Here is a 22,771-nt window from a genome sequence, read left to right as displayed (position 1 = left end):
GCCAAGATCTATTTCAATCTGTGGGATAGGATTTTGCACTACAAAAAGTGAGGCCTTACAGCTGAATTTAAGACTTAAAAGAAAAAAAAAGGGCAAAAAAACCCCTCAAAACCAAACCAAATGCTGATGTGTTCTCTATTGAAACTGTGTGAATAGGAACATATTCAAGCTTCTAAATATATTTTTGTGTAACAGTCTAAAGGCTGCAGGGACTTTTCCATTCCTAATTATATAGTGTTGTGTGCTGTCTGTTTCTGACTTGCAACTTCAAAAATAGATATTAGAGTCTAAATGAAACATAAGGAGAGGTGTAAAGAGATGCTGTTTATGATGAGGAGCTGCTCTGCTAATGTTCTTCCCGATATTGTTACCTGTCACTTGTGTTTTAAATTCAATTGCAATCATGCAGACCCTTTAATACGTTGACATTTCATTAAGATGGCTGTTAAAAAATACATCTATCCGTTGCTAAAGCATCAGTGAAGGACAATAAATGTAAATGTCTTGTGGCAGTTCAGTAGCTGTTGTCTCTCAGGTCTCAGCAAGGTCACATCATTAACAGGATGTGGAAACACAGTCACTTCAGGCAGTACCACATTCTGACATTCAGAAGTATGCTCTGAAATCTGAATTATTCCCTGACAATTTGGACTCCAGCCTCTGTTCTGAAAGTGAAATAAAGCTCAAAGTCCTGTGGTAGCACACCTGCGAGTCACGCTGCTGCGACCTTAAGCCCTCCTGGATGTGATCTGAAATTTTTGACTGCATTATAGCAGGCATTTTCACCTCCTAAGTTACCACTGTACTCCAGGTATCTAAAGGTAGAGTTTCCTTTGTCCTTTTAGCATTCTTATGCAACCTTCTGGAGGACAAGGACTAGGACTTCGTGCTAGTGCATCCTGGACTGGGAATTAGAAAAGTGACTGAGATGCTGCACTGATCCAGAGGGATTGAGCTGGGTTTGTGTGCACAGACTTTTTCTGCCGCTCCTCTGCTTCTTTTGCATTCTACCATTTAGGCAGGAGGATGCTAGAGCTTGACTTCCAGTTGGAAAGATAGGTTGCTCTTTTCTATGCCAAAACCACTGCAAAAAGTCAAAGGAGTGAACAGTGGGCTGTGCGGGTAACTAACACAACTTCAGGTCACCCTCCAAAACCTCATGCCAGCTAAAGGCTGTGATATGCAGAAGGACAGGCTAGGTTTCCATTATGTAGCAGTACAATCTACACATACACTTAAATCAGAACCACTTGTAAGATTCTTTTACTTCGGTCTCTGGGCTGGAAATCATTCCAGTTGCTGATACACTGCAGGAGCACAGCACTGCCCTTAAGCAAGCACACCCTGCTTTTTGGCAAGACTAGTTAGCTCAGCCATGCTCTAGCCTTCAGGCTTCCCACAGCCAGCACACCGAAACTGGTTTGCCAGTGCAGGTGGAGAAAGCATCATCCATCTGCGTGTGTGTCCTTACAGGAATGCTGTGTGAGAGTTTAGTTCCCGCCTTCACACACACACAAACGTACACAGAGTGCATGGTGGAAGGGTTTGCCCTTCATCTCTCACTTCTGAAGACTGGTTACAAGGGTGAACACAGCAGGGAAAAGGCAGGGAGCTGCTTTTGTTGGTTAGTTATGTTTATGCTGAGTATGCCTAGAGGCTGCACTGAGGGTTGGTCCTTGTTTGAGATGAGCCAAGAAGGTGTAGACTCTCCTCTGGAAAGTTTGTTCAGACTGTAAACAGGAGACAAAGGAAGCGGGATGCAGGTGGGGTTTTAATCCTCTATTTGAAGCTTATGGATAAAAGAAGTTAAATGACCTGCTCAGGGTTGCGCAGGAAGCGTTGAGGTGGTACCAGGACAGCATTTTGGGGGAAAAGATTATATTTTTTTCAATTTATTCCATCACAACAGATCAGTGCAACTTGCTAAAGAATTCAGAACACTGAAGGATTATTTTTTTTCTCTTACAGATAAATTGTAGTGGGTTTAGTCACTATTTTCTTTCCTCAAAACCAAAACCAATTCTACTCTTCCTAAAACATACGTTAAATTCAATGCTTCAAATAGTGTCTTCATATTAAATACAGCTGAGTTACAATTGTATTGCACCAATATTTCCACGTATATTTAAAGCAGAATCACTCACAGGATTTCAGATTTTTAAGTTCAGCCCAAATTCTGCTGCTTCATTCACAAATTATTCCCTCCCACCCCAAATCGTAGCTTTTATCAAATATTATTTTGTTAGTAACCATTCTATGAGAGATTTTAAATTTCATTATAAAGCACATAAGGGAAAAATTTTGAGATGGGATTATCTGCTACCTTCATCAGACAATTCCACAAGCACTCTCTTGCTTCCAGAAATAGGCAGAATTCTGTTCTACTGGTGAGTTTTATCTCTATATTTTTAGAGTAGATATAGCAGTAGTTTTATACTGCTTTAAAATGTCAGGAAGGGGCCTGAGGGTGTATGTAAATTTGCTGCGGAAATTGGATCATGTGTCTAAGGATCGTTATACCTAAGGAAACCGTATGCCCTGTGGTATATATACATATCATTGGCATTTAGTTTTGGCTCTATGTTCTGTAATTGGCAAGGCAGATCTGAAGGCTTCTGTGGTAAATTTGAGTTCCTTGAATTCTTATTTGAAATATGAAAAAATAATAAAATAATTACATGGGTGGTACCAATAATTGCATTTTTTACCCCTAAATGCTGTATTTTACTTACTACGGGATAGGAAGGGTGCAAATAGAATTAAAAAGGAAGAAAAAGGTAGGGGACAGAGAGTCAGTCTTCCCTAACTAGAAGAACTAGAACAGACCAGACTAATTCTCCTAGGGTCAGGGTCAATATATTAGTATCATTATTCGCTGCTCTGTTGAAGAAAGGATAATAGTCCTTTCAGCTTGTCACCTGTAATCCTGTGTTCCTGCTTAAAGTTCTGTGTTCTTGTAACTTCTTGAAGAAAGAATCAACCCTTTTGAAGGGAAACTTTGGCTGAAAAGGTTAGACAAAGCAGGAGCAAAGAAACAAAGTGGAAGTTTAGTCTTCTCTCTCTTTTGTTGTCTACCCAGTACCTCCATACTGATATATAGAGGTATGTATCTGCCCAATGCATTCTGTAGCTTTACACTGATTCTCCCTTAATAACAGTTTTTTCACCTTGATTTCTAAGCTTTGAGTAACAAATAATAAAAGTCTGTATCAATTTAAGCTTTTCTGAGAAGACATCTGGAAAAAAAAACCCACCTTAAATATCCTTATAAATAATCTATTGATCTTGGGCATTCTGCAATAGAAAACATGGAAGATTAAATTCTTCCCTGTGAGGGTGCTGAGGCACTAGCACAGGGTGCTCAGAGAAGATGCAATTGCCCCATCCCTGGCAGTGTTCAAGGCCAGGTTGGACGGGGCTTGGAGCACCCTGCTCCAGTGGAAGGTGTCCCTGCCCATGGCAGGGGGTTGGATCTGGGTGAGTTTTAAGGTCCCTTCCAACCCAAATCATTCCATGATTCTATGATCCTATTTGTGAGAAGCAGTCCCATTAATAGACTGCCAGCTAGTCTGGAAGTGTCTAAGACCCATGGGTTACTTCAGCTTTTACTGTCATGGTGTTGTCCTATGGAGCACAAATCATTCCCTTGTTCCCAAGTCCGTAGTTGGTTCCAACTAGCTCCTTTGTGGAGCTGCAAGTTGGCTAATGTGTCTTGGCAGGACCATTTGGTCTTTGGGGGCTCCTTGCTGCCACACTTGGCTGCTTTGGGTTTCTCTTCAGGGCACCATATTGCACTGAACAAATGAACAGAATAATCATTACCAGTTGTCACCTACTATATTTCCTGTAAGTGCCTAAGGATTGCCCTCATCTTGTTTAGTTAAAACTTGACTGAAGCAATTATTAGCTTTTCAAGGATGTCTTCACAGCTCCTAGAAAAGAGTAAACATAAAATTCAGATGAAGGCGGTCAGATTGAGAACACACTTGGAATAAGCACATAAAGAATAGTATTTTTCCTCAATCCAAGCCCTTATCTGCTTTGGAGACAGCAACAATTATTGTAACTCTCTGTGTGCCTGTCATTCCTCCTTAGTGCCAAATCTCTCTCATATTTCTTGTATCAGTTTGTAATTGTCTTGGCATGGTTATAGCATGTGCTCTATATTTTACCATCCACAGTTCTTCATATATGAATTATATCACAAAAGCCTTGTAGCATGCATCTATTTTGTTTAAGTATTTAGGTGAGCCATGCCAAGGAAGAGCTGCCTAACTCATTTTAACTCAGCCATTACCTGCATGGGTGATTCTACAAACTGGAATAAATTTAAGTATATGTATAATGCTAAGTCCCTCTTTGAGTATTTTGGCTAAAATAGAAATAGGATTTAACCTCAAAAATTAATCAGAGACTTTTACATTGTGCTGAATTGAGATATGAGGGTGGTGAGGCACTGGAATGGGTTGCCCAAGGAAGTTGTGAATGCTCCATCCCTGGCAATATTCAAGGCCAGGTTGGACAGAGCCTTGAGTGACATGGTTTAGTGTGAAGTGTCCCTGCCCATTGCAGGGGGGTTGGAACTTGATGATCTTAAGGTGCTTTCCAACCCTAACTATTCTATGATTCTATGAAGCCCCTCTTTTTCCGAGGAAACAATAGGATGAACATTTGCTTTTAGGCTTATGTTCTTTTAAAATATAGTTAGAACATACTTTCATTAATTTTTTTTTCAACATGACACAATGTATTCTCCAAAATACTTCTAATTACATGTTATTTTCATTAAAACATGAGGGAATTTAGTCAAGAACTCTGTGAACCTTTTTCACCAGATGCTGATATTATATTGTTGAATCTGAGCAACTAAAGTTCTACATCTTAAGATGAGTTTTAAGAGTTCTTTTCACATGCAGTTAGAGAAAATTGAATTTCCTCTAATTTCTTAATTGTTGTAAAAGTCATTAGCTATAGCTTAAAATACTTTAAAGCTTACTTTTCTGCTTTCTGTTTCATTAGATATTTTGTCAGTTTTTACTATCTTAAAAAGGTCTCACTGAAGTATATGGCATTAAGGCTTACAAGGACAATGGCAGTAATTTAAAAGCTCTGACACTGTTTAAAAAATGGTGAAATATTAAAAAATATACTTATGGTAGCTGTCACAGCTTCTGTCTTTAGATACTAACAACTATGGCAAGTACTGGTCCTGAAAACTTTCTCCATAGATTTAAGGAGAAAAATATGACATTACAGTCTCTGTGTTGACATGCTGCTTCAGATTTCTTCCTTTATTTTCTTCTCTGAAGTTGCATTTTTTAATGAATAATGATATGTGTTTATCTTCCAAGTGCTCCATATTTCTGGATTTTAAAAATGCTCTGGAGTTTCTAGATTAATAATAATAATAAAAGATTGAATTAGCTGTTAAGGTTGGAGTCATCTCACCAGCTTATGTCATATATTTCATTGCACCATGAACTGCTGTTTTAGAGGTCTCAATATTCTCAATGTATATTTGTAGACCTCTGAGATCATTATGTTCTGTTGATCCAGTACAGGGTCAGCATGCCCTCCAAAAGATTGTGTTAAAACCCACAGAACTCTATAGGCACATATATTTGTGCACAGTCTTATGCATGTGCATTTTTGTATTTTATTTATGAGACCTAAAAACCTCATCTTTTTCTACATGAGGGTGGAAAAATAACCTAGAGGTTTGGAAAGGTATACCTGGATATCTAGCACTGGATGTGTTTGTCACAGCAGACAAGAGTAATCGTCCGGCTAATTCTGCACTGACAAAGCTTGTACTTGTATGCAAACAAAATCCTTTGTATGAAAGTATTTCTATCACTGGATCAACTTTGTATTCTCTCAGCCTATTAATCCTACAGTATTAATCTGTCTATGTTTTATTGAGGATAGTCGTACTGTTTTAAGCAACTCGATAACTCGAAAAACCAAATTTTAGCCACCAAGGTGAGAATTCTGTTGCAGTGTAAATGTCCTTTTCCAAAGAGTTTTGCTTTTTCGGTAGTGGAGGTGTGTGGCTTACTGATTTTGGCAAGTTAATTCCTTGTTGTTTGACTTTCTCCAAAAGACATGCTTTTTCCCTTAATAGGAGCCTTTATGAGCTTTAACACTTGACTTTATGGGAGGATTTATGTAGATAGGATCAAGCGATATCAGTGTTCATCAGTGCAGGGCACAGAGTATATGAAAATAAAAGAAATGTAATCCTCCTTTTTACTTTTTTTTAATCTTTTCCCATGTTTTTATCTTCATAACCATCCAATGGTTAGACTCCTACAGTTTATTCACTACGCATGGTGTAGCCAATTGTATTTCATATATGGCAAAAGTAAGTTAGAAATTTGACAAGAATCAAGTATATAGTAATATTAATAGAATAGCAGCTTAGACTTAATTACTGCCTTTCTGAGTGGGAAGAACTAGCTGGATACATTCTAAAGAATGAAACACTTTAGAGCACTTATTAATTTTACATCCAAACCGCACAATTAAACACTTGGAAAATTAATAGTTCTGGCATTGAAAGCAAGCACCAAAACTAACCATTGAATGAAAACTGGAAACTTTGCAATACAGTACTTTTTATCAGAAGGGACGTATCCATTTTGTGTCCCTTCCAAGTTCAACCAATTATCAGATAAAAGCTGCTATCACCATTTTCCCCTGCAAATATCCTTTCAAAAGGCTGATAACAGAGAAGGTCCTTGGTTTCAAATAGTTGTGGTCTTTCTATTGTTTTGCCTCAAAACAAAACCAGCAGCACAAGAACATAACAAAAATCCATCCTAAACTCTCAGAGTTCAGATAAACTTTTGGTAGAGGTTGTTCTTTCATGTGCTAAGACTCCTGAGCAATGCCCAGCTCAAGTGTTCTTTTGCTGCAAAGAGGACACATTTGATAGTTGATCTTTATCTATAGAAACGTAGCTGAAATGGGAATATTTTTAGCAACCAATATTTTCTTTACTGGTTGTCCTTTCAGATATGCAGAAGAACACATTAATTTACATATGCCTTTTTTCTTCTGTAAGCAAAATACTTAGAAGCCTCTTCATCATAAATGTACTTCACAAGAACAGTGGCATCTCAATTCATCTAATTCTTTGGAATTTGACTTCTCAGTTACCCTCATTTGCAGAGAAAGGATGGCCAAGCAGTTAAGTCATTAGACCGCTGCTTTGGAGATGGATTTTACTGCTCTCAATGTAGATTTGCTTTCTAACTTGGACATATCTGTCAGGCAAGGAGAATAATGCTCCATTTAACCAGGACATTTTTGAGGGTGAATGTATTAGTTCATCCTTAGATAATATAGTAAATTCCAAAAGTAAGAATATGAGGGAATTTTATTAGTAGTCTATGAAAAATAGATGCTATTACCATACAACAGATCCTGGAGTCTGTAGTTAGTGGTGAAAACATAAAGAATGATATTTACTCAAATTATTTAGCATGAAACATTCTCTTTTAAATTGTCTGCTTTTTGTAGGACAGCTTTTTTTCTTTGACAACTTAGAATTCTTTGGCTCTGATGAAGAAATATGAGAGATTTAAGGAGGTACTGGAACAATTGCTGGTCTCTCTGTATTAAATTAAATCAACTTATTTCCTTTAAGAGTAACTGCCGTAGTAATAGAATGAAACATGAAGCTTGTAACTTGATTATTTTGTTAAGAAAAAAAGGTTTTTTTAATGAAGTCTGTAAAGACAAGTTGTTTATTACTCATTTGCACCACTCTAGTGGATCCAACCCCAATTTATGAAGGAGGATGGCAGGCGTGGGTGGTTAGGTAGACTTCAGTTTGAATCAGGAATGTTTTTTGGAGGGACTAAGTGTTCTGGTTCTATCTCACTGCTGATGAAGCACATTGCATCAAGTCTGGCAGCTGGCAGGCTTCTCAATGGAGTATGCTCTATTTTACAGCACTAGTGACAAAAAACCCATGTTTGGTCCAAAATAACAATTGAAGCATTTAGTACCTATGGTTCTTTGCTTTTCTTGTAGGGTCAACGATTGCATCTTGCGAGTGAATGAGGTCGATGTGTCAGAAGTCTCACACAGCAAAGCCGTGGAGGCCCTAAAAGAGGCTGGCTCCATAGTACGACTGTACGTTCGTCGAAGAAGGCCTATTCTGGAGACCGTGGTAGAGATCAAGTTGTTCAAGGGACCTAAAGGTAAATGCGAAAATGAAAAGACATCCATTTTAAACTTGATGCTTAACCTCTCTTCAGCTCAAATATCATCTGAATTTGTTGATTTCTTAACTAGTTAGCCTGTGAAATACTGCAGTTCACTTAGGCTTGTAGAACTAGAATTTATGGTTTCATGTCTCTTCCTGAAATATAAAGAAATTGAAGGAGTTGTGATTTTTTTCATTTGATTTTTATTGTGGAGATGGCTCATTGTCTCTTGAAGAAATGCAAGATGAAGAGATGCTATGCTTTACATTGGCTGCATGCATACTTCCTCTAAAGTTCCTCCACTGAGACCTCTGACTTTCATTTAAGGTGCCATTGAATACAGTTTCCAAATTCTCTCTTTTTTTTTTTTTTTTTTTAGAAGGCCTCATGATTATCCAATTTATCCTTTCTATTTCATGTTGTTGGTTTCTTGCACAGTTTTCTTTGGAACAAGAAGACAGGAATACTAACTTGTGCATTATGTAGGAGAATTTTACGTGGAAGTCTAGCATGAAACCTTCGCTAGTCTAAATCAGCTTTATCACTTCCAGCAGAACCTTCTGGTTACAGAAAAAAAACCACCACCAAACAACAAACAAACCCAAATTCTTTTCTAGAATCATTAGTACCAATTATGAATATTAGATTTTCTTCTTTCCTTTTGAAAAAGGAACGTTTTTATTTGTAGAATGTTACGTTTAACAAATGTAATTTTATTGTTTTTCCTACCTGAAATTTCCCTCTGGCTACTGTGTTTTTCTTCATAGCTAATTTCTGGGCAAAGAAAATGGTTATTTTCACAGTACTGTGTTCATTCTATCTGAATAGGATGAACAGCAGTAATTTTTATATCCAGACTGATTATTTCATAAGTAAGTCTTTAAATTAAAATTATATACGTTAAATGGGGAAATCCGTATGTCTCAGTCTATGCCATACCCATGAGATTATTCAACCTGTTTTATCAACAGTGAGTAACCTGTAGCTGTTGTTTCAGTGGTTTCCCTTGCTTCTCATCTCATGTGAAAATTGCAGGATGCTTCTGCATACTTTTTATACCAGTAATTGAGTATATTTATTTCTAATACACATGGAACCATTGAGATTATCCATTCATCATAAGCAAAGACAGTGCACGGCTTTCAGTGTTGCACTGTACTTCTTCTATGTACATATATCATGGTTATTTGACACAGCAGTGTATTCATCATCCTCTGCTCTTGGCAAATAGTAGATTTAAACACGCATCTGAGGGTAAACCCCCGGAAGTCTGGGTTCTCATAGCCAATTGCAGTGTTAAATTGACTTTCTAATAGAGATATTTTGTACCTGTATGAACTCAGACAGGCAGCAGGGTTTTTAAAGATTTGGAATTAAACTCAGTGTGTGCTGTGATAATTGTTTGAGTAACCTAAGGCTAAAGAAACTAAACTTAACATTTCCCTTCAGGTGGTGATGAAACAGTAAAAGTTATTCACTGTGACCAAATTTTTGCTGCATCGTGGAAGTGGACTAGAGGCAGGGATTATCTAATAATGGTTTTGCATTGTGTTTGTTTTCATTGCATGCCTGAAACTATTTATTTTCACATTTATTTCCATAAAAGAAAGTGGATAACTAGAAAAGTACCTTTTATGACAAGCTAAAGATGCTTTGCAGCTTAGTGCTACAGACGTTGTTACATAGCTATATTCCTACATTAAGTTTACTACAGATATTTGCCACAGTGAATTTTATTGTTAAGCTGAATTAAAAAACTCATTTCAATATTATAGAAAAAACTTAATTTGGAGCTTGGATGAAAAAAAGAAAAGCTGATGGGCTATTTCTTTGCAAATCCAGGTTTTCTATCTATCTTTATAGATTAAGCAACAAGGAAGCATACACTTATATGCTTTCTATATTCCATAGATTTTAAAAAACAGAATGAAAGAAAATAGGCTACAGTTTGGTTGGAAATCTTACCAGTACTCATTTTATGTCTATAGCAGTTTTCCCTTGAATTCTTCAAAATCCTGAATTAAAAATAAACTATCTGTTGAGAGGCATCAAACTCGTGGCTGAAGTCGAGACTAAAACCTGTGAATCTTGGCTGTGGGTTTCAGTGCTAGTCACTCCTGTGATGCTTATCTGTACACATTTCAGGTGATTTATGTCTGAACTGCTCTTTCACACCATTACTACACAGTGCAAGAACAACTTAGTATTTATATACACAGTGTTTCTTACTTCTCAGAGTGAAATTGGGATGTTTTGGTGTCCAGAGCAGGACATGGTAACTCCCACACCTTTCCTTCTTTCCTACTCACAAGGCAAATAAGGAAAGTGAGACTGTTTTTTTAGACAAGAAGGCTGCTCCATACTGAACTTGGAGAAGCAATTACCTTTTCAGTTGGTTATTTTCCTGTCTGCCTCTGTCAGTATATAACTCAGTATATACTGAGTTCATTCCTTGCTGTGTTGAGAATTTACCACATGAAAGCAAGTCTTGGCTTCCATAATACCATGTAAATTCAGAGATCACTACTTGCCTGTGTATGCATAGTACATCATACGTTTCAGCACTTGAAGGTGATAAAGAAGTAAATTTTCAAGGCTTTTTATATAGTCTTTCAATTTCATCTGAGGTATTCAGACTGAACTTGAATATAAAGCTTGAAATACAAGCTTTGAGTCCATAAAGGTTAGATTTTTCTTAACTGGATGTTAATTTTTTCTGGCTAGCGACCACTGTATAAAAGACATAGGTTAATTTTGCAAATCTATTTTGAACAGAAGTTAAATATGCATTGTGTAGCAATGGCTTTGAGCATATGACAGGGATAAGGCCATGGTAATGTGCTGCCAAGTGGTCCCTGTTCCTGCTACTTCATAGAAAACTGTCCAGCATCATATGTGCTGGAAGGTCATATAATTCTTATAACTCTTTAAGGTGACTTTTGGGGAAAAGAGGTAAACAAAGACAGAAATAAGCTGTGTAATAGAACAATCAAGGTTTCAAAGACAGCTGTGGCTGCGTATTTAAGGCTGTGCCTTCATCAGTTTGCCAGACTTCATTGATCATATTGGCTGATGCCTATAGTCTGTGTCTTGAAGGTAATTGCTAACTGGGATCATTGCAGGAACTTCCTCTTTCACATGCTCAGGAGATTGTCTTTTGTAGAGGTCTTGTACGTCGCTATAGTGAGACTTACAATTGTAGCGATTCACTATTTGGCTTTGCTTAGTATTTAGTAGTAAACAGTGGGTATTTTATTTCAGGCACCATCAAGGCACTGCAGGTTTTCCCATCCAGTGCCTTTGCAGTAGCTGGGGGCTATACAAGAGGAAGGATATAGAGTGGAGCTTTCTTATTGAAAATCAATAGGATTTAGGCACTACTGAAATCCTGTCATTAAGTGACACGCTTTTCTTGCTCTGTATTGAAACATAATGAAACCATCAGTAATGAGAATGGATTGTGCGCACTGCAGTATTTATTCCTGGGGAACAAACATGCAGGCATTCAAAACAAAGCAATTTAATGGTGGTGCTTGGCTGTGTAATATAACTTCTGTATTAGCTTCTTCCTGCAAAGAACTGTGTATGAGCAGTGAATTACAAACTTCAGTCACTATTGGAGACTACAGTGCTTAAACCCATTCAACTGCATTTGACTGCAGCATTTTAAACCAAAGGAATTCCACTGCCCTCTGGGATTTTAATGCTGTCCTATCACATGGCAAATCTACTTTTTCCAAAACCAGAAGTGTAGAGTAGTATCCTTGATGAAAATTTAGATATAGAAATTACACTTTATTAGTTTTAATTTTAATTTTTTAAAGACTCAGACAGAAAAATGGTTTTCTACCATTGTGGAAAATTTCTGGCAGTCAGAAACTCAAGTACAGAGGTTGTGTAATGTTTTATCTGCCAGTACCTAACCGATAATTTAAGCTCTGATATTATATACAGGGAAAAAAAAAAAGGCAGAAAATAATTATCCCCGTAACTACAGCAGTGTAGGATCACATGGTAAACTTCTGACCTCAATTCTATTGGCAATGTAATGTCTGCAGAAATGAAGTTTTGGGTGTGAGAGGCAGAAAAGCTGAGTGCCAGGAAATGTGGGAGTAGATATGGCAGACTTAAAAGCACCCCCCAAAAAAGTACAATATAAAGAAATAGGATCAATTTCCCACACTTGTTATGGTAATTCAATCCTAGCTATCGTTACAATACTTGAACTGTGTTGGAATCTTGCAGTGATGGATAAGAGCTGCCCTTTTCTTCACTGTATATTGGGCAGAAAGGCTCTGGACAGATCAGCAGCTATGTCTCTTTGCTGTTGTCTGTAAGCATGCTTTTTTTGTCATTCCTGTGTCACTGTCATTCAGATCAGGTTCATCCACCCACTTCTGGGTACTTTAGAAAAGATATTTAGGGGCACTTATTCCTCTACTCTTTCCTGCACTCAGAATTAGGGCTATGGTCCTGATATGTCAGGACTTTCTATTTAGGCTATTCGGACTGTTATTGTGTTTGGGGAATCTAAGCTAGAAACTGGTGCATTGCTCAGCCAGTTTTGCATCACTCTGAATAATTTTCTTCTCCTTTAGCAGAGATAAAGCTCCTAAATGGGGCATCTCAGTAAAACACTCCAAAATAAGATGAGATGAATACAAAGGGTGTAACACGCTTTTTTTTTTTATTATTATTATGTATATCCATCTAAATGTTAGATGAAGTCATTGGGCATAACCAGTTCCAGAGTTTCCATTTCATTGTTTTCTGTGCCGGACTGAAGCGACTATGCAGCACGTGGTATATTTCCTTTTCACATAACTATTTGTTTTTTCTTGATGACACTGAATAAAGTCACTGAGTAGTAATGAAGCTTTCTTCCTATACTGAGAAAAGAATCAGTGTGTTTTAAGTACAATATTTTTGGTTAGCTATGGAATTTTCTTGAGAAGATGCAGACTTTCATCATCAATATAAGGTATGATTTCACTATAGACTTACCTTGAGTTGTTACTGGAATGTTCTCTGCTACCTTATTGTCTATAGTTTCATAGAAGTTCATACTTCTGTTTCATAGAAGTTGACATATTTTAGTTTGGATTGATGGCTTTATTGGAAAAATCTTTTGTTCTGTTACATAGATAGCACCCAGCTTGCAGTGACAACTGAAACTGTCAAAAAAGTACAGTGGAACAAGGTATATTTTTAAATGTCTGCCAAAAAAAAAAGAAAGTGTTCAATTCAGAACAGCAGAATGGGGGTGGGGGGTAACTTTCACAAGTGCTGCTCTCAACAAGGAGAAGAGAAATCTTACCATCTTTGCCTACTACAACAAATCCAAAGGTTACCTTTTTATCTCAGGTAGTATCTGGAGAACTTAAAAGGAAAGAGGGAGGTTTTGGAGACAAAGAACCCCAATTATTTCTTTTTCAATTTCAGGGAGCACTGAAAGCTTTCAGATCTTGCTGTTTAGTAACTGATTGCAAGTGCTTGCCTCAGACTGATGTATTTTTTTATCACTATAACTATCACTGCTACTACTATACCTGCCTATTTAACCTAAGGGACACTAACTACTTCATAGCAAACTTTAGTGTTTGGGGAGAGGGGGTTTTATGGCAAGTTTGGCAAACATTTTGTTAATTTAGGATCACTTGAAACCTTCAAACCATTTTTGTATTTCATGTTGAGAAATGTTTATTTATAGCTCCAAAGTGTCTTCAGCAAAAGTTTTTTCACGGTTTGAACAAAACATTAAACCTTTTCTTATGGTGTTTTAAGAATTTCAGTCTTATGATCTCATCAGCAGTGAATTCATTTCTGTTTTTCAGTGTTCTCCTTCTGTGCTGTGAGCTTTATTGTGTAGCCTGATTTAAAACAGAGCAAAATGGGGCAACTTAAAAAAGAGCTGTAGAAAAATGAAGAAGCCGGAAAACTGTCCCAAACCTAGATTTAACAAATTATATAGGTTCTGAACTGTAATTTAAGTGCTTCACTTCATATGACTGTAACACACTATCACTTACTACAGGTAGAAATAGAAAACCACCACAACTGAAGCTATAATACCATTTTTTTGTGAGATGCCTTTGCTTGAAGGGAACTCACTTCTCATCCAATTAGCAGAAAGTGCTCTATCAAGCACTAATACTTAGTTTTCCAATTTTAAGGTAGCGATTCAAAACCATCATTCATAAGTTAACATCACTAAAGGCACGACTTCCCTGAAGGGAAGTTTAATGTAAGAATATATGAGTATCTGCATACTTTGTGGCATGAAAATTGTACTCTCTTGAAACTCATAAAATGAGAAAGCTCTGTGATAGTGCTTTAAAAGCCTTTGCTGTTTTCCAGAAGTATTTTGACATATCAGAGTTGCCAATATGTGATGGAGAAAAAGCAGTAGGTTATGGCTGCACCTTCATATTTCACAGGCTGAGGAACTTGTTCTTTAATATAAGTGATGATATCTGCATACAACTGCTATTTTAATATTCTGCCTTATGGCACAAGTAAAACATTAAATGTTTTATCTGCCTTTGGTCACTACAGACTTGCCATCATATTTGTATAAATTACGACATGCGAAATATTCCTTAAAAACTACTCATTCTGTAGAGTGGTTCTTTCCATTCCTGAATAAAAGCAGGACTTATTTGTTGTCATCTCACGCAATAACAGTTATCGTTATTAGAGTGGCACTTCAGTTCTAGTATTTCAGGCTTTGGCTATTATCTTTTTCTCTTTAGTGGAGAAATAAAGTAAATCTTGGGGTTTGTTACAATTGCAGTTAAATAGCAGGAGGAGGTAGTATCAAATTATTGTCGTATCAGACCAAATGCAACCTCTTTTGGAGATAATTAGTCAATTGATAAAGTAATGATTTTCCAGATCAACAAGGATCATTTCAAATGGAACTCAGAAGCTGTCCATCTCATTGGTTGTCTCACTTAAAACTAGAGCTATCCTGTGAGCTGCAGGATCTCACTTGCTTGAAGTCTTGTATTTTCATGATAATTCTAAATTCCCTCTTTTCATTGTCATTTCCATTAGCAGTAAAGGAATAAACAAAATTACTTGAAAGACTGTGCAGAAATTTTATATACATATATTTGTTTTGTGTTGTTTTCCCTTGAAACCACTCAGTTCTTAAGAACTCTCCAAGCAGTTCTAAGAACCCTGGGTTAATACACACAACGAACATCTAATCTCATAGTAGGTTTTAAGTATCAGTTTCCAGAAGTCATTCACAAAGAGTGAGGTTTCCACTGAAATGAACAGTGCTTTCCGCAACTCCATCATGCTAACTATTTCTGAAGTGGTGCAGTTGCAATTTCCAAGCGCGGTGCTGTATTTTAATAGCCAATTGAGATGGCTATAAAAATCCAGCACCACACATTAAGATCATTACCAAATTGCTTCAGCAATACTTACTGATGAGGCAGCTTCAGCAGAACATGATTCATCTTAATGAACTGTGGCTGCGATTGAGAAAAGCGGCAGCACAGGGGAAGATGTGCAGGTAGGTTTAGATACCAAAAAGCTGAAGATTTTGCTTCAAGAAAAATAAGCTTTGGGTAGTTTCTTTTTCTCTTCAGTGGAGAAAGTAAGTAAATCTGTCATCTTTGTTTCAATTGCAGTTAAATAGCAGAAGGTGGTGGTTATGAAGTCATTGTCATGTCAGACCAAATTCAGATATCTTTGGAGCTAAGTAGATCATTGACATTTCAATTGACAAAAACTTTTGTGCTTGTCCTTTCTGAATTAGGTAGGAAATTTGTATTCTCACACAGTTACCTAGATTGTTTCATCTCCAACTAGAGACAGCAAGTGATATGGTGGACCAGTGTGACCCTGTTTTCTGTCACTCACTTGCATAAGTTGTCAACCCTTTTGCTGTAGTTAAAGTTACTTCTGTGACTTTTGCTGCGAAACAAGCAGTGTGACTCACTAGGTTACATTTTCTTTCCTTTGTCCACTTCTACCTATACAGAGGGAAAGGGCTTTTAATATCTGTGCTCAGCTGTTGGACAGGTCATGGATGGCTCTCCAGGTTTGGCTCATCTGGCTTGCTTCTGAGTGGGAATAAAGCAAGACCATTTAAAAACTCTATATTTGGTGTACCCATCCTTGTGGAAATGCTTCAAAGGAAGTTGCTTACCAAATGGATTTCCCAGCCTCGTAATGATCTCTGGAGCACTGCTGGAAAGTTTCTTGGAATATCTTTTGTCTTGGGCTCATAAGAACTGTGATGTCTTTGCTTTGGGATGCCATTTTACACTGCTGCCTTTTTCTATAGCATTTCTAAAAATCCCAAGGATGTGTCTCCACCACATTGGTCTATGACAAGTGTTGCACAAATTCCCAATGCATCTCAGCCAACTTCTTTTCCAACTCTATTTTCCTCTCCTGACCAAATATAATTACAGTAAGTCTCATCATTTTGTTATTATAACATGCCTTTGTACTCCTTTTTTTCCTTTAGATTATAAATTTCTGGATCAGGGAGTAGTTTCACCATTTTCCTCCCCATGGAGTGCTGTGTAAGAGTTAAAGGGGAGTTGCAGGAGATCCCTTTCATTATGTTTACCATGGCTGTTTTCATCAAGCCAGCACAAGAGAGGAAGGAGATGCATCAGACAGTGTAGCAGAGTGTTGTCTCATCAGTATTTCCAGATACACAATAAATCAAAAGATGAGGAAGGAGAATGGCGTCACTTGCTAAGCTGTTGGGCTGAGTTTGGAAAGAACCCCTGCTGTAGACAATAGGCCAACATGTTTTTGTATGTTTTCTCAGTGGAGGAGTGAGAATTTCCTAGGGAGTGGCAGTTTTATTGTCCTTTTTTCTCTACCTGTATGTTCCTTGCTTTAAATTCCTCAGGTGCGTTTTGAGGAATGATCGCGCTTGATCTTTCACCGCTTGAATAAATAATTATGCAACAGCAATTGCTGTGAGCCTGATGTGACATCCTGATTCAGCAGAAGAAAACATTAAGGATTTTGCATCACACATAGAATACGTTCATTGACACGATATGTGTCATTTGCAACTAATTTGAAAATCCTTATCCTTGCTTCTTTGCAGAGCTTTATCCTTTTTCAAATAGCAATGTGCAAATTAATCAGGTGAAAATAGAGAGCAGTGATTTCATCCTTTATTGTTCAGTTAATTATCTACATAGCAAGTTCGGTCTTCTTGATAGTTTGTCACATGTCCAGATCTTTCTTAAGAAATCTGCTGTCTCACTCATCAGCAAAATAGTGCTGTGCCATGAAAAGCACCTTTCAAAGAATAAATTGTATTTAATCATGTTTTATAGCCTGGGGAGCTGTAGCTGTTGATGTTTTCCTGTGTTCTTGTCTCATTTTTTTTTCTGGAATACTAAAAACAGGCAGATGATATTTTAAGTCTTCTGAGGAAGGCATTAGAAGTTCTGATCATGGTGGAGTGACAAAGCTGGATGAAGCTTTAAAGATTTAGGTAACATGGTAAATAAAATATCAGTTCACAGCCTATTTAAGAATCCATTCTCAGCAGTCAATATTAATCCTTTGTTTCCACTAGCAGGGAAAGAGGAAGGAGTTACATTAAAGCGTCTCTGAACATTTAAAGACTTAGTCAGAAGACAGACACCGAAGTGACTAATTGCGACTAGTCATGCATCTGACTATTTCCAATACTATATTATAGCCCTTTTTGCAGGTCTGTCATCCTCATTTTGCTTTCAGTATTCTGAATTCTAGCTAAAATTGTAGTTACCTTTAATGAAAACAAAAGAAACAACGCAAATTGGGTTCTTTTTTGGTAACAGCTAAAGGTGGTAACCAGGTGTTAACACTTGACAAAAATACGTATTTTGGCTTTAACTTACCATTTCTTATTTTAGACCATTTGTCCAAAAGCTTTGAAAAACTGCTTTTCCTTCATCGATTAGGGTTTGTTTTTTTCCTTATGTGTTTCTTGAAATATTATATTAGTATTCCTAGAAACAGCAACCTTTCTTTTGCAGTTTAGATGGAAAGAGGTGTCCTTTGCCATTTGCTGTGTAACACATGGTCTGTGCAGATGACCCTACTTTCCAATTGTGTATCGTAAGGTATGAGACCAAGGAGTCCCAGCTCTGGGACTCCAGTGCACAAACACTCTGGTACTGCATGTGTCAGATCAGTGCCGAGTACAAAGGCAGCTGTTTTGGAATGTATCAAAGATTCCTATATTGCAGATACAGTGAGGTGAAGTTACTTGAAGAAGCAAAATAGTCTTGCTGTGCCAAAGACTTGTGCTCTTTGACACATAGCTGCTCTTCAACCCTTCTTCAAGTCAGCAGTGAAGCCCTGTGATTTGTGAGAGGGTACCACTTCTTTTCCTTTTCTTGCAGAGACTCATTTGAGATGTTTTCATTCAGAAGTTCCACCACTTGGGACAATGGCAAGGGGATTTGTTTTTCTCAACATGAGCATTTGGTGTTCTTGGTAGACAGAAAAAAATTCCTGTGACCTCTTCCAGGTTGCATTTTGGCTGACTTCATAAAGGCAAGGAGACAGCTTAATGCTGATGTCTTTAGTGGCTCATTTCCTATGAAACCAGGAACACTAGCTAATACATCCAGTGTGTCCCATGAGCACAAGCCTCTGTGTTCATTACCCGGGATGTTCTGAATTTTGAGCAGTGATTTATAGGAACAAATAAGAAGCCTGCTTTTAGATTGTTTAGAAAGAATTTTGTCCAGTCATTATCTCTGATAGGAGAAACAGTTGCAAAGCAAGATCTTAGAGCTGAATGAGGCATAAAAAAGGATATAATGACACAAAGTGTCTCTGGGTTTGATGAAAGATATGTTGCAGAAGCTAGAAGAACAATATCAAGGCGGGTTTGACTATTTTTTTTTTGAAAGTGATGTTTGCAAATAAGGACTTGCAAGTAGTTTCCCCCCTACCCCCCAAACTGTGTTTTTTGGGTTTTGTTTGGTTTCTTATGCAAAACAATGTGTGGGATGTCTTATGACATGAATAGAAAGACATGCTAACCATCCCAACAAAGAGAGGCCTGAAATGAGAAAACATAAAGTTACAGCAAATAATTTAGTCAAGGTTTTTAGTGGTGGCATATTTACATTTTATATACTGTAGCTGAAAAAAATAACACGGGTAAATGGTAGGCCAGGGGTAAATCTTATCCCTAGTCTGTAGGTCACATGTGTCTTATTTCTAAATTCTAATGATTATCAAATGCCATAGGCAAATTTTCTAAGAGTTATTTTTAAATAATGCTTTTAAATGCTGTTACAGCAAATCACATCCTTCTGTGATGCAGTGGAGTAATTGTAGCTTAGAGATGTACTTTGTAGTTACAGAGAGATGTTGAGATGATAGGTGCTTTCAAGGCAAGATATAAAAAAATGCCAGTCCTTTTGCTGGCATCAGTGTTAACAGAAAGGTCATCTGTGATACAGCTGCTACCACGATTAAATCCATCAACAGAGGGACAAGACCTCTGCCTGGAATGAAGAAGGAACAGGCCTGGTAGCATGTAAGGAAGTTAGATATTTTATACTTGCATGACCTGATGGTCTTGATCCCAGACCAATAAAATTTAGCTGATGAAATCCCAGTGCTGACAATGTTTGGTTTTAAACATCTGTGTGGAGAACGTGAAATGAGAAACTGGAAAGGGTAAGCAGAAAACTCATCCATATTGAAGTGTATAAGAGGAGCCAAGGGACTATAAGGTAATCAGTTTGCTTTCAGAACCCCAGAGGAATACTGGAACAAGTAGGAAATCTCTTTGTAAGCACCTAGAAAAACTCTGAAGAGTAGTGATTACCAGAGGATGCCACACTCCTCTTTGCAACTCTTTTTACATTTTTCTCAAATGACACCATATGCTGAGAGGGTTTAACATTGAAAGTGGTCTGAAAAAGAGGTGTAATTCAGCAGGGACAACTGCCAAGTATTTTCAGCAGAAATAATGAAACTCTATTAAATAGTGCTTATGGGAAAAGAATCCCGTAGAAGAGCATCTAGAACTTTGTTAGCTGAAGCTTCTTATCTTTTACACATCATACTGTGATGAAACATTCAATAGTATATTGGGATTTACAAATTGAGGCATGGTTTATAACACGTGAGCAATCCTTTCATCCTTCACAGGTAAACCTTTGAGCTTTCCACTTCAAGAAGGGTGTAGGCCAGTTGGAGGGACTCCAGGGGAAAGCAGTAAAAATGATGACAGATTTAGAAAGCCGATCCTTAGAGGAAAGAGTGAGTGATCTGAAATACCAAAGCCTTAGAGGGGGGTTATGGGCCCCTAGTAAAAGTCTTCTTGCCTTCTCATCTTTGAAGAGTGAGTTTGCTCTGTGTCCTCCTTAGGGAGGGTGTGAAACCAAATTTAATAGATAAATTATGATAAACAAGATTGGGATTGGATTTAGGAAGAGTGAGGCTCATGATCTGATTGATTACCAGGCAGGTCACCAGCTCTGTAGCATGGGAAATATCCAGGTGTGCAAGACAGTCATTTGTTAGCCATGCAACTATAGTTTGTTCTGCCTCAGGTCAACAAGATAGAGTGAATGATCCATTGTTTCTTCCAGTCCCAAGATTCAGTGATCATAACAAAATTTTCTCATTTCACTGCAGTATGAACAAAGCCAGGATATATAGAGCCATTTAAATCCTGCACCTGCAGAAATAAAGACATGTGTTTTCTTCCAGACAAAACCCACAACATTTGCTTTGCTTGTCCTCAGCAGTAGTGTTTTTTATTTCTCTTTTTTGCTTTAGCTGTGGCTACGAATGATAAAACTCGTAATGTTTTTTATGAAACTTTTCCACATGTGAAAATATGAATGAATACTAGAACAGATAAACTGCAGTCTCCCTCTGCATTTGTTTATTCACAGGTAGCTAGGATTTCTCTGGCTTTTCAACTTTTCTGTTGCCCAAACCAGGGTCGTGCTCCTAAGCAACAATCTGGTTAGATGGGTGGCTGGTTCTTCACCAAAGGCTGTTGTCACGTCAGGTTTCAGTATTTGGACTGCACCAAATCTTTAACACTAAGTCGGGGGGGGGGGGGCTTGGTTTCTTTACACCTAAAATCAGTCTCGTAGGCTCTGGGTTCTACATTTGTGGGTTTCAGTGGGATGAATCCTTTCATCCAGGTAGCTGCCTAAAATTTCCAAGGGGTGTCCCAGAAGTGGGCTGGGAATAAACAAGCATTTTAGTGCATTCATTCTTTCCCCCAGGGTTTCAGTTTTCTTTAGGTATGCTTTGTACATCGTACCTACAGACTGACTTACACCTTACCTCTGGCATTGCAGGGAACTTCAACAAGGATTGTTACTGATTGAAATAGCTGAGAGAAGGGCCATGTTAATACCCCTCCTAGATAGAAGCCCTCAAGGGACTAATAGCAGGGGCTGGTGTTATATCTCATGAAAAGCCCTGATGAAAAATATCAGAGAAATTCTTAGTCAAAGAAAAGCTGTAGTGTAACTCAGGCTGAAACAATCACTTTGTAGTGTTATACTCTGAGTCCCAACTGCTAAGCATAAACTATTAGAACATTTTTCATGATCTGTATTTCTGAATGCAGATTATATGGGTTCACATTATCTTTCTAGTTATGTATACTAGAGTACAGTTCTCTTCTGAGAAGCTATGGAATCAAAGAATAGTTTGGGTTGGAAGGGAGCCTTAAAGACCACCTAGTCAACCCTCCTGCTGCAAGTGAGGACATCTTCAACTAGATTAGGTTGCTCAGACCCCTGTCCAATCTGACCTTGAATGTTTCCAGGGATGGAGCATCTGTCACCTCTCTGAGCAACCTGTGCCAGCATTTCGACCACCCTCATTGTAAAAAGTTGCTTCATTATCTCTTCTAAACCTACCCTCTTTCAGTTTAAAGCCATTACCACTTGTCCTATCACTAAAGGTCCTACTGAAACGTCTGTCCCCAGCTTTCTTATGGTCACAAGTGTCTGGTTTTACTCATTTTATCCTGTAAGAGTAGAGGGTGCTTCTAACTTGCAAATAAAACATTTTTTGTTTCACTTTACTTCTTGGAGTAGTATTGCCAGAAAGCATCATCAGTAAACTGAACTAAGGGACCGGGGAAACAAAAAGAGTCAAAGCAAAGTGCAATGACTCCTGAATCCATTTTCAGTGTCTTCACCTCATTACTACAGTTCAGCAAACACCATCTCTTTCCTTTTCTCCGTATCATTTATATACTTGTAAACTTTTAACACCAGGGCTCTGTAAATTGCCTTACATAAAAAAACAAATTTACTTGTAAATTTGTGTCCTGATTTCTTTCTGTATTTTTTAAAAAGGAAGTAACTGAATGGATAACAGGTTATTTATGGGTTGATTGCAAATAGATAAGAGGGTGCAAGATGAACTTTGATTTCATTTTGTATTTTTAAGCTTCAAGATAATTGGCAGAGGGCTTTTCAAGAACGTATTTCTGTTCAGCTTTGCAACAGTGATAGGAAGATAAATGCTAAATTCCCCTCATCAGATGGAGAATGAACAAAAGAAACTGATGAGTC

The 22,771-nt window shown here is 37.7% G+C and overlaps 1 protein-coding gene across 37 annotated transcripts in view; it reads left to right on the top strand.

Moving 5' to 3' along the window:
- The window catches only part of DLG2 (discs large MAGUK scaffold protein 2), a 998,920-nt gene that overhangs the window by 685,357 nt on the left and 290,792 nt on the right, over positions 1 to 22,771 (top strand). For all 37 annotated transcript variants that reach the window (XM_061457957.1, XM_061457959.1, XM_061457946.1 and 34 more), the window contains one exon: positions 8,041 to 8,210. In XM_061457957.1, coding sequence (XP_061313941.1) covers positions 8,041 to 8,210 — 170 coding nt within the window. The remainder of the gene's footprint in view (positions 1 to 8,040; positions 8,211 to 22,771) is intronic.

Source organism: Pezoporus flaviventris, unplaced genomic scaffold, assembly GCF_033815535.1.
Source record: "Pezoporus flaviventris isolate CSIRO_AGI_PZ_B2104156 unplaced genomic scaffold, CSIRO_AGI_Pfla_v1 ptg000025l, whole genome shotgun sequence".
Lineage (NCBI taxonomy): Eukaryota > Metazoa > Chordata > Aves > Psittaciformes > Psittacidae > Pezoporus > Pezoporus flaviventris.
Note: the sequence above shows the minus strand (reverse complement) of the source record. Positions and strands in the feature narration are given on the sequence as shown.